At 33.8% G+C, this 12,589-nt stretch overlaps 2 protein-coding genes across 2 annotated transcripts in view; both read right to left on the minus strand.

Moving 5' to 3' along the window:
• Positions 1 to 4,204, minus strand: part of LOC129949726 (tetraspanin-6-like) — a 332,660-nt gene extending 328,456 nt beyond the window's left edge. Inside the window, exon 1 of the mRNA XM_056061359.1 lies at positions 4,199 to 4,204. The gene's annotated coding sequence lies outside the window, so the exon portion shown is untranslated. The remainder of the gene's footprint in view (positions 1 to 4,198) is intronic.
• Positions 4,205 to 4,357: 153 nt separating this feature from the next.
• LOC129949710 (coiled-coil domain-containing protein 40) lies at positions 4,358 to 7,937 on the minus strand. The gene is made up of 6 exons (XM_056061335.1): positions 6,994 to 7,937; positions 6,793 to 6,935; positions 5,741 to 6,300; positions 5,543 to 5,687; positions 5,269 to 5,477; positions 4,358 to 5,212 (listed from the first exon to the last, which is right to left on the minus strand). The coding sequence occupies exons 1-6, from the start codon at positions 7,824 to 7,826 to the stop codon at positions 4,418 to 4,420; spliced, it is 2,685 nt and encodes an 894-aa protein (XP_055917310.1). The 5' UTR covers positions 7,827 to 7,937; the 3' UTR covers positions 4,358 to 4,417.
• Between the last annotated feature and the right edge of the window lie 4,652 nt (positions 7,938 to 12,589).

Consider the following 12,589-nt stretch of genomic DNA (forward strand, 5'->3'; position numbering starts at 1 on the left):
CTGTCAGAAATACAAAAACACCCGTTCGATAAGAATGTGTAAGAGAGTGTTTTTTTAAGGAACGATGAAACTATGGAGTCAAAAGGAAAAATGCATGAAAACCCGGTTTCGTTTAACAAAAACATTAAACAATGTGGGGATTTATTTGTTTCCATTTCCACTTCAAAAAAGTTTAATACTTACTCACTTACTTAAGGTGGCGCTGCAGTCTTGTGTGAACTAGGGCTTCACCCAACAAACTTCTCCATCTAGCTCGGTCCCTAGCTAGATGTCTCCAGTTTCACGCTCCAAGTTGGGTGAGGTCTCTTTCCACTTGTGATCCGCGGTCTTCCTCTACGGCGCTGTAATGTGGGTGTGGTTTCGAAGACTTTCTGAGCCGGAGCATTGGTTTCCATGCGCTCTACGTGAGTCAGAAATCTTAGTCGTTGGACTTAAACCCTTCTAAGTCTTCGTCACTGTATAGCCCGTATAGCCCGTACAGCTCGTAGTTCCATCTTCTTCTCCACTCCCTTTCGATGCATACGGGACCGAAGATCACAGGAAGAAGTTTTGTCTCGACCCGACCCAAGATGCTTTTATCCGCATTTGTCATAGTCCATGCTTCTGCACCGCATAGCGGGGATGATAAGGGTCTTATATAGCAACACTTTGGTCCCTTGAGAGAGGACTTTAACACTCAAAAGCTTTCTTAGTCCAAAGAAACAGCGGTAAGCAAGAGTTATTCTGCGTTTGATCTCAGCGCTGGTATTGTTTTCTGCGTTTACAGCGGAGGCTAGGCAGACGAAGTCCTTGACTACCTCAAAGTTAGGTCTGTCGATAGTGACGTTTTGACCAAGACGTCGGTGTTGTATGTCTTTTCTTGACGACATCATGTACTTTGTTTTGCCCTCATTAACCGTTAAACCCATTTTTTCCGCTTCTACCTCAATACTCACAGAAGCCCCATTGACATCACGCTGAGGTCATCCGATTATGTCAATGTCATCAGCATATGCTAGTAATTGCACAGACTTTTAAAAGGTAGTGCCTCAAGTGTTGACTTGTACGCTCTGCGCTATTCTTTCAAACACGATGTTAAAAAAATCACATGACAGCGCATCACCTTGTCTTAAACCTTTTTTGACATCGAAAGGTTCTGTTAAGTTGTTTTCAACCTTTATGGAGCAGCGTGAATTCTCCATGGTCATCCTGCACAAACGGACGAGTTTGGCAGGTATGCCAAAACGAGACAGGCTCTATACAGCTCGTCGCTGTAGGTGCTGTCATTTGGTGTTCTAGGGTTTTTTTCCAGGATCTGTCGTAATGTGAATATTTGATCAACTGTGGACTTTCCTGGTCTAAAACCACACTGATAAGGACCTATCAGGTTGTTGACGATGGGCTTTAGACGTTAACATATTACGGCAGAGAAGATTTTATAGGCGATGTTAAGTAGACTTATTCCTCTATAGTTGGTGCAGTTTAGAGGGTCTCATTTTTTCAGGATCGGGCAAACAATACTGAGGTTCCATTCTTCGGGCATGTTTTCTTCCGACCATATCATACAGATAAGTTGGTGCATGCCCCTAACCAACTTATCTGCTGCTGCTTTAAATAGCTCGGCATTCAAGCCATCCGCTCCAGATGCTTTATTAGACTTCAGCTTAGATATGGCAATCTCTACTTCGTCTAAGTCGGGAGGACGGATTGTTGGCTTTCATCGTCTATTGTTGAATAGATCATCCTGTCTGACAGAGGAATTCAGTTCGTCGTCGCCGTTATACAGTCTGCGGAAGTGTTCCTTCCATATCCTCAGCATTGACTGCGGTTCCACTATGATGTTTCCACTTTCGTCTTTGCAGCCTTCGGTTCTAGGTTTATATACCTGTGAATTTTGTTTCACCTGTTCATAAGACTTTCGAACTTCATTCCTGCTTTTAAACCTTTCCACATCTTCGACCGCACGCTTCTCATGCCCTCTCTTTTACCTTCTGCGAACTCGGCGTTCCCCTCGCTACTTCTGCTCATAGTGCTCATGAGCAGCTTTCGTTCTTTTATGCAGCGCCACTTTGTGTGCCTGTTGTTTGGCTGATGCATTTGCCTGCCTGCTACCTTGGCTACAACGAGGTAGTGGTCCGAGTCGATGTTAGCTCGTTGGAAAGTTCGTACATCCATGATGCTGGAAGCGTGTCTGGCGTCGATCGCAATGTGGTCAATCTGGTTGACGGTAGATTGATCTGGAGAAGTCCAAGTTCCTTTGTGGATGTTGAGGTGTGGAAAACGCTTACTGGCTACCGTGACGTTTCACCCCGCAGCAAAATCTATGAGCCTGAATCCGTTGTCGTAAGTGTTGTCGTAAAGGCTGTTCTTCCCGATTATTCCACCAAAGATGTCTTCCCTTCCTAGCTTGGCATTAAAATCGCCCAGAACTATTTTAATATCGTAGCTAGGGCCCTGCTCATGTGTTTTGTCTAAGAGCTCGAAGAACATATCTTTGGTGTTGTCGTCTTTCTCTTATGTGGGGTCGTGCGCGCATATCAGGCTAATGTTGCCTCGATGCGTATGGTCATGAGGCGCTCATTGATGCACCTATAGCTCAAGACTTTTTGCCTAAGTCTGGCGCCAATCACGAAGCCGCATCCAAATAAGCACTGTTGGTGTTCGTGGTTTTCCAACCTGGAGAGCCAGATCCTTAGTACAACTCCAAGTATGGGGAGCCAGATAAAACTGCTCCTTATAGGCCTGGGCTCCGAATAAGTCGAAGAAGCCCTATAAGGTGTTCACTAAGTAGTTCAACCTTACTGAAACTGTAGACGCCACCGTTGATTCCATCTCGGGAATTCCTCCGCTGACGTCTGGATAAGGAGAGGTGCCTCAGTGGAAACACTTCTCCTCCCTCTCTCGTTTGCTGCCCCCAACAACTTTCCACTGGGGTTGGAACCCAATCTCAAGTTGAGGTACTATAGGCACCCGATGTTCACTACAGGGAGGTGAGAGTAGGAGTTGATAGACAGAGGTGGGTTTTGAGAAAAACATGTGGACGCTTGTGTCCTCTTGAATGCACATGTCTATCATTTGAACATCAAAAAAGTTTAATATTTCATATAATAACATTAAAATGTATAGATTCGGTGGGTGGTCTTTTTATAAAATGCATAAGAATTTATGTAGTCTGTATGTAACGTTGCGAAAATTCCCATTTATAAAAAATCCTGCTAAAAAATTTAGTTTTACAATGCTTATGTCAAAAAAAGTACAAAAATGGAACAATCTATTCCATTTATCTGTCTATCAAATCAGCTGTTTGTCATAACAAATTAAATGTATGTTGTGGGTGGAAGAACATCATGGAAATCAATTGCTAAGTTATGAAGATCTGCTAAGGCTATAATAGTTATTTTGGCATTTTCTAAGGAGCACCTAATAACTGATAACAAAATGCGGAATCTTTGCTTCCAGACGCCAAAGCATCTTTCCACCGTGTTACGAGTAGCTATATAAGATATATTGTATTTTATTTCAGCATCCGTTTGAGGATTCAAAACGGCGGTAAAGAGGATACTAGTGCAAGGGTATCCACTATCCCCAAGCAAACGACCATTACACTCCCCATCATCAAAACTTTGGTTAATTCTGCTTTCCCTAAAATTTCGTGAGTCATGAGTGCTGCCTCTCGAGCGGCAAACAATGTCATTAAATTTTAGGGATGCGTCGCATTCTACTTGGGTATTCAGCGAGTAGTACCCTTTCCTTTTACCTTTTCACCTATCTTTGCGATCCTACCTACTTTTGGGATCAATAGCCCCAACCACATTTGGAAAATTCCATATTTGAGACAACTTCTTCATAGTACTTAGCCGGTACGAAAAAGAAGAAGGCATTTTAATGAACAAAGTTATTTTAATAGCTAATGCTCTTGCCACTCGCTTACAAATTTGGCAAGGTGTAGGTTGGCTAAATAAGTGAATGTCTACTCCATCGTCTTGAATCTATAAACAAATCATAAAAGGTACGAATTTCGAATTGGTGTGACCATTTACTACAAACTTACGTCGTTCCATTCCGAATATCTTATTGCAACCATTACTTCAATATGGCCTCCTCTATTTTCCGAACGGATAATTCAAATTATTCTTATGATATTCTCTTTCGAAAATCTATATATATTTTTTTTATTTCTTCGTTTCTTAGGCTCATGGGGTTGAACCTTTTTTATACCAACTTTTCAGAGTTGTTATAACGCGACTAAAATTATTAAATATAAATAAATATTTCTACAAATTGAAAAAAGAAAACTTTCTTGTTTACGATTTTCCTAAATGTATGCTTTAAATCGGTTCGAAACACTGGATCATAGTTCATACATATATCAAACATGTCCAAAATGTACTAGTATTATTTATATTTCCACAAAATTATTACAAAAAAAAAATATAATTCAATCTTTAAGGGTCTGTGCCAATCGAGTCAAAACAAACTTCTTATCCGGAAATTCAGTCATAAGTCCCTCTACTACTTCCGTCAAATGATTATTTATTTCAACTTGTTTCTGCATACTCAACTCAATAGAAGTCTCTGATTTTGAAATCTTTGGTTGCGAACTTGCTCCGGTCAGTCTTTTATACTCCTTTGCTCGATTTTGTTTCCGAACAATACTCTCCAAATTTTGATGTTTCAAAAGAATTCCCTGTTCAATTTCATTATTAATCAATCTATCCTGTTTGATTTCCACATCGATATCTTTTTCCATGCACATTTTAGATTGTTCCAATTCATCATGTTCCTTCGAAAGTTCATTTAACTTCTTTTCGGCCATTCCTATTTCACTGTGCACTTGCTTCGATTTCGTTCTTAAGTCATTTATTTTTTGTTGAATATTTGTTCTTGAGCGGAAATGTGATCCTTCCATTTTTTGTTTTGTTGATGCCACAACGAAAATTCTCTCCCTATGCATAACACAATGATCCAGGTCTTGAATAAGTTTCTCTTGGGCTCGTTTCAATTCCTTGTGACGGATTTCCATGCGATGAATTTCAGCTCGCATATTACCGATTTCACTTTCAACAGCTGATTCACTTCTTCGCCAGCGTAGAGTCTCATCGAGTAGTTTGTATTTAGTTTCCCAAGATAGGGCTTCGCGATGACGCTCTAAAACAATATTTTTGTGGTGTTCTATATCGTTTGAAAGGTCAATTGTTTCTTGTTCCAATTGCAGAACTCTCATTTCACTATCCTAAAAATATGATTATTTAAATATTTTTGATTTAATGGAAAATGTATGGTAAAAACCTTTAATTTTTCCAACAATTCGAAATGTTCCATTTCACATTCGGATTCTGTGGTCTCATGTTGCTTCTTTTTTTCATAGCCCTTGGCACTCAAAAGCTCCAGTTTTTTGGCAAATACTCGAATTTCACGAGCTAATTCACGTCCAGTGTTTTCAGTATTTTCCATCTCAAGGTCAATTTTGAGAGATTTTTGTTTTATTATCATAAGCTCTGAAAATTAAAAAAAAAAAATAAAAAATTGAAAAAAGATGTTCTTTCAAACCCTAAAAACTTACGTTTCCGTGCGACTTGTATTTCATTTAGTTGATTATTTCGCTTTTGTGATAAGGTCACAATATGTCCTTGCAAAATCAACCAGCCCTCCTGTTGATCCTGAACTCTTTGCTCTGCTTCTTGTACAGATATCTCCAAAGTCTTAATCTACACTCACACAAAATTAGCCTACCTAAAATAAGCTCATTCAAAATACAAACCTTATATTCCGTTGGACTTATTTCTAAACCTTGAGAGTCTTTAAGTAAATCATCCAAAACCTTTGATAATTTATCAATTTGTTTCAATTTCAAAGCAATTTGATTTTCCATCGTTTTAATTTCCGATTGGATTCCATCAGATTCATCGTTGAGTTCTTTTAGTTGTGCACCCAATGAATCACCTTCTTCGTGAAGAAGAAGTATTGCTCCTTTTTGACGTTCTAGCTGAAGAAGCAAATTAGAAAGTTGTGTTTCAATTTTATGTAGATTTTCTTCCATTGATCGACGATGCTCTTGATGTTCAGATAAAACTTTTAGACGAAACTTTGATGCTTTGTCGCACATGAGTTGATCTTGAGCTATTTTGAAAATTGATTCTTCCATACCACTTTTAATGGAATATTGTTTTTCTAATTTGAATTGAAGAGCATTTAGTGAAATATTTAATTGATGTCCCTCTTGTTTGGCTTCTTGGTAGTCTTTTTCAGTTTGTTCGAGAATTTTAGGTAATTCTTCCATTTTCATCTCGAGTTTTGCTAGAAGTTTTGATTGCTTATCGGCTAAAAAAAAATTAATAGATACTCATTAATAAATGTATTTATTTAGGGTTTTTTTTTTCAACTATACAGGCTTAATTTTAAAATGTTCAACAATTTCATAGTACTAACTCTGACAGTCCTTTGAAGCTACTGATTTTGACATCTCATAATTTGTATCTCCCTCACACTTAATAGTTATAAAGAGAGGTACAAACCGAAATGTCAAAATAAGTCACCTTAAAAGACTTTAATATGTTAACATGTTGTGGAAGTTCTCAAAATGAATAGTGTCAGAAAAAAAATGGCTGTTCTATCCTACCTAGCAAAATATTTTGGATTAGGTCATGTGATGGGTGAATTCATGTTAAAAAAAGCTGTATTTGTCGACTCATAAATGAATACGAATAAATCCTTTTAAGAACAATTTTTCGCAGTAAGCGTTTTTGAACGGCACATTTCGTGATACTAAGTGGCTGCTTGAATGAGCTCAAGTTAAGTTCAATTGTTACTTACTATCTCTTTGTAGCGTCATTAGATCTCTAGTCAAGCGTGACTTGAATGCTTCCAACTTTTCATTGTTCTCCCTTTCCTTAGCTGTTTGTTTTTTTGTTGCTTCGACACTTGAAGAAGTTAGTTTTAACAATTCCTGTTGTTTTCTGAAAGAAAAAACAAATTAAAAAATAACCATACGCTTTTAAAAATAAATAAACTTACTGTAAAGTCTGCCTTGCTTGAAATAGAACCTTATCCCGATGCTGAATAGCAACTATAACTTCACCCCAAGATTGTGTCAATCGCTTATGTTCGTCCTGCAAAATTTCCAAATCCGCATTTGCATCCGATAAACTCGTTTGAAGAACATTATTAAGCTGAGTTTGATCAGCTATCTGTTGTGAAAGTCCTTCTAATTCTTCTTCACGTTTCTTCACTTCAACTTGTAAATTATAAAACATCAAATCAGATTTTTGTTTCTCTTCAGCCATAGCTTTTTGCATCTGAAAATCTTTGCTAACAACTCGCTTGGAACTTGTCAATTGAGTTTCGAAATCATCTGTCCATTTTCGAATGTTATTTTCAAGATTTTGCAAATGTCCAAGTTCAAGAAGTCGTTGGTTGTATTGAAGCTTTCTTTGCTTAGTCAAATTATATTTTTCATCGTATTCTTTCTGAAGTAATTCTTTCTGTCGTTCATCTTCGATTCGCTTCGAAACGGATTCGTGAATATTCTTCGAATACTCCTCGAGAATGTCATTTTGTTTCTCGATTTCATTCTGTCTATCGTACAACTTTACACCGAATTCTTCACGTTCTTGTTCTTTGATTTTTATTTTGTGCTTCAGTTCATCAATTTCTTCGGTGAGTTGATTTTTTACACGAAGAAGGTGTTCCTTGAGGGATTGCTGAAACTTACTCAAAAGTGGATGGTCTGGAGGCAAAAGATTTTTCAGCTCGTAATCAGTTGATTCTGGTTGTGATGGTTTTGGTTGAGAAATTTCAACTAATTCTAATGGTTTTATTGGTTCACAATTATCCATATTAGCAGACATCCTGTTTGTAAATTATTCGAATTCAAGACTAGTTTAGTTGGTTTAGAAACAAATTCGACAGAGGAATTAATAAGCTCCCAGTTGTTTTGTTTGATCGATTTAATTGATACAAATAACTATGAAGTTTCTATAGAAAATGTAAACAAAATATTGTTTCTGGAAAGTAGATAAATATGAGTACGAGCAAAAAAACAACAACTGTCGTTAAGGTGTCTTAAAATAACTAACGAGTAATGTTGAGGAAGCAATTAAGAACCAAACACAATACGAACATCGCAACCATGTACATTGTAGTTTTCGAAATCCATTTGTGCATTTTTACAAAAGGAAACTAATCACCTCAATTTAATTCTGGGTTGTTTGAGTTTTTAACAGAAAAACTTTCTAGTTTTCTCGGTCTTAACAAGAATGCAGTAGGCTTTTTCAGTAATTTTGTGCCCCAAGTTTCTTAAGCTAATTTTTTTCCAATGCGGGATACAAAAATAAGAAAAACAACTTGGCATGCAACCCACACTGATAAGTTGTCATTCGCGACCGTCTGTTGATTTTTTTAAGACTTTAACAAAATATTAATAACGATATTTTGTGTAAGATACAACAGTTTGAAGTCAAACCATTTCTTAGCAGTTTTTGTTGTCTTTTTAGGTATTCGTGTTTTATAAAAAAAGTTGTCGATTGAATTTTTATAAAACATAAACTAAATGTACATAAGCAACAATATTTTGCATATGAAAAAATAAGTTTGATTTCAGTTTTCTGTTTTTCCCCCGATATTTTCAGTTGAAAACCAATTTTTATAATTTTTAGTAGTAACTTTTGAAAGTTGTTACTTCTTATAAGGAAGAAAAAAGAATTGTATATTTCGAATAACATAACGTTAACAGCAAAATTTTTGAAAAGAATGAAATAATTTTAAAATCGACATCTTCATACATATAATGAACATCATTTTTTACAAATTTTGTATATTTTTGTTTGCAGACTCTTATTCTTTTTATGTCAAAACTGCCCGTTCGAATTTTGTTAAAGTTTTAATAAATTAAAAAAAAAAAAATTGTATAAGATTAAAGTAGTTTAAAGGTAATATCTCTATATTTTGAAAAGATTTGATCGTATTTTTTAGGTTTTATTAACTTCCCATAGGAAGTTATTGTAATGGGTCCGATTTGTCAAATTGAAAATTTTGACATTTCTCGACGTTTCAAGGTCCGTAGAGTCGAAATAAAAGATTTTTAGAAAGATGTCTGTGCGTGCGTGTGTACGTACGTTCGTACGTCCGTACGTCTGTACGTCCGTACGTCCGTACGTTCGCGACGTTTTTTTCGTCGTCCATAGCTCAAGAACCAGAAGAGATATCGACTTCAAATAAATTTTGTTATACAGATAATAAGGCAGAAAGATGCAGAAAGGGCTCTCAAGAAAATTGCGTGGGTGGTTTTTTTACCATAGCAGTTTAAAAAAAAGGTGAAAATTTTGGTTAACCCTAAATATCTTACGAACCAAAAACGCTAGAGACTTGAATTAAATTTTATATAATATATTGTAACGTGATCTCAAAGAAGTATATTTTTTGAAAAAAATCTGTCTAACGGTTTTTTTTCCAATTCAAAGAAACTGAAAAAAAAATTTTTTCACCTCCTAAATTTAAAGATTTACATATGATTTCATCTCCAAAACAATTTTGAGCAACGGAGAATAATGTTTTTGAAATCTGATAAAATTTTGAGAAAAATCGAATTGACAGTTTTTTTATAAAAAATAAAAATCTAAAAAAAACATTACTCAAAGTTCGTAAAAATTAAATATCGATTCAAATATCTTTTCAAAAATTTGAAATTTAGGCTTCAAGCTTATTTTGTCTTATAAGAAATATTGTTTTCAACATTGAATAAAATTTTGAGATAAATCGAATTGACAGTTTTTTTTACAAAAAATAAAAACCTAAAAAAAAAATTAATAAAAGTTGGTAAAAATTGATTTTCGACTCAAATATCTTTTCAAAACTTTGAGATATTTGCTTTAATTTATTTTTATCTTTCAAAAAATATTGTTGTCAACATTCAGTTAAATTTTGAACAAAATCTAATTGACAGTTTTTGTACAAAAAATTAAATACCTAAAAAAAAATTAACAAAAGTTGGTAAAAATTGATTTTCGACTCAAATATCTTTTCAAAACTATAAAATATTGGCTTCAAACTAATTTATCTTATAGAAAATATTGTTTTCAACATTCGATAGAATTTTGAAGAAAATCGAATTGACAGTTTTTTTTCAAAAAATAAAACTCTAAAAAAAAACAATACTAAAACTTGGTAAATATTTACTTTCGACTCAAATAGCTTTTCAAAAATTAAAAATATTGGCTTCAAACTTATTTTATTTTACAGAAAATATTGTTTTCGATATTCAGTGATTTTTATATAAAAATCTAACAGTCCGTTTTTTCATAAAAAGTAAAATCTATAAAAAATAGTACGCAAATTTGATAAAATTGATACGAGTACATATAGACGAACTTTTAAGCAAGACAAATCGACAGACGGGATGGGAAGTTATCAGTGTGGGTCGCATCCCAGCCTCTTTTTTTTTTTCTTTTTGTAAAAAAAACATTACTTCGATTTTTCTCAAAATGTTGCCTGATGTCAAAAACGATATTTTTCAGAGCATACAATTACAAACAATTATTCTGGAGATCATACCATTTTTGGTTTGTAAAATATTTGAGGTGGTAAATCTTTGGCGCAAGATAAAAAGTCATAAGTCAAAAAATTGGTTTTAGGTTTTTTAATTCGGTCTAACAGCCTTTTGTAACTTTCGTTTAGTACTAATAACTTGAATTTTGAACAACTGCTTAATATCGAATTAATTTAGTCTTTAGACAATAAGACAGAAGAAAATCACATTTGTTTTGATATTACCATCTTCCGTTCATTGAGTCTGTGTGACTAGTGTCTTCCTTAAGCCCTTTTTGTTTAATATCGTTCGTTTGTTCGTACCTCCGTACGTCACGTCCGTACGATCGCGACGTTTTTTCGTCGCCCATATCTCAAGAACCAGAAGAGATATCGACTTCAAATAAATTTTGTTATACAGATAATAAGGTAGAAAAATGCAGAAAGGGCACTCAAGAAAATGGCGTGGGATGCTTTTAAACATAGCAGAGAAAAATCAAATTGACAGTTTTTTACAAAAAAATAACAACTTAAAAGAAAATTTTACAAAAGTTGGTAAAAGTTGGTTTTCGACTCAAATATCTTTTCAAACATATGAGATTATGGTTTCCAACTAATTTTAACTTATAACAAATATTGTTTTCAACATTCCAAAAAATTTTGCGAAAAATCGAATTGACGGTTTGCTTACAAAAAATAAAAACCTAAACAAAAAAAGAGGCTGGGATGCGACCCACACTGATAACTTCCCATCCCGTCTGTCGATTTGTCTTGCTTAAAAGTTTGTCTATATGTACTTGTATCAATTTTAACCAAATTTGCGTACTATTTTTTGTAGATTTTATTTTTTATTAAAAAACGGACTGTTGGATTTTTATATAAAAATTACTGAATATCGAAAACAATATTTTCTGTGAAATAAAATAAGTTTGAAGCCAATATTTTTAATTTTTGAAAAGCTATTTGAGTCGAAAGTAAATTTTTACCAAGTTTTAGTATTGTTTTTTTTACAGTTTTATTTTTTGTAAAAAAAACTGTCAATTCAATTTTGTTCAAAATTTTACTGAATGTTGACAACAATAATTTTTGAAAGATAAAAGTAGTTTAAAACCAACATCTACAATTTTTGAAAAGATATTTGAGTCGAAAATCAATTTTTACCAACTTTTGTTAATTTTTTTCGGTTTTTAATTTAAAAAAAAAAAAACTGTCAATTTAATTTTGTTCAAAATTTTACTGAATGTTGAAAACAAAAATTTTTGAAAGATAAAAGTAAATTAAAGCCAATATCTCAAAATTTTAAAAAGATATTTGAGTCGAAAATCAATTTTTACCAACTTTTATTAATTTTTTTTAGGTTTTTATTTTTTGTAGAAAAACTGTCAATTAATATTTCTTTAATATCACGTCACAATATATTAAATAAAATTTAATTCAAGTCTCTAGCGTTCTTGGTTCGTCAGATATTTAGGGTTAACTTTTTTTTTAAATTGCTAATGGTAAAAAAAACCACCAACGCAATTTTCTTGAGAGCCCTTTCTGCATGTTTCTGCCTTATTATCTGTATAACAAAATTTATTTGAACTCGATATCTCTTCTGGTTCTTGAGCAATGGACGACGAAAAAAACGTCGCGAACGTACGGACGTACAAACGTACGTACACACGCACGCACAGACATCTTTCTAAAAATCTTTTATTTCGACTCTAGGGACCTTGAAACGTCGGGAAATGTAAAAATTTTCAATTTGACAAATCGGACCCATTATGGGAAAATGGGAAAATTAATAAAAATTGATTTTCGACTCAAATATCTTTTCAAAACTTTAAGATATTGTCTTTATACTACTTTTATCTTTTAAAAAATATTGTTGTCAAAATTCAGTAAAATTTTGAGAAAAATCCTATTTTTTTACAAAAAATAAAACCTAATACTAAAACTTGGTAAAAATATACTTTTGACTCAAATCGCTTTTCAAAAATTAAAAATATTGTCTTCAAACTTTGTTTTATTTCACAGAAAGTATTGTTTTCGATATTCAGTAATTTTTTTCTTAATCCAACAGTCCGTTTTTTTATAAAATAATTAA

The sequence above is a fragment of the Eupeodes corollae genome, chromosome 3, assembly GCF_945859685.1.
Source record: "Eupeodes corollae chromosome 3, idEupCoro1.1, whole genome shotgun sequence".
NCBI lineage: Eukaryota > Metazoa > Arthropoda > Insecta > Diptera > Syrphidae > Eupeodes > Eupeodes corollae.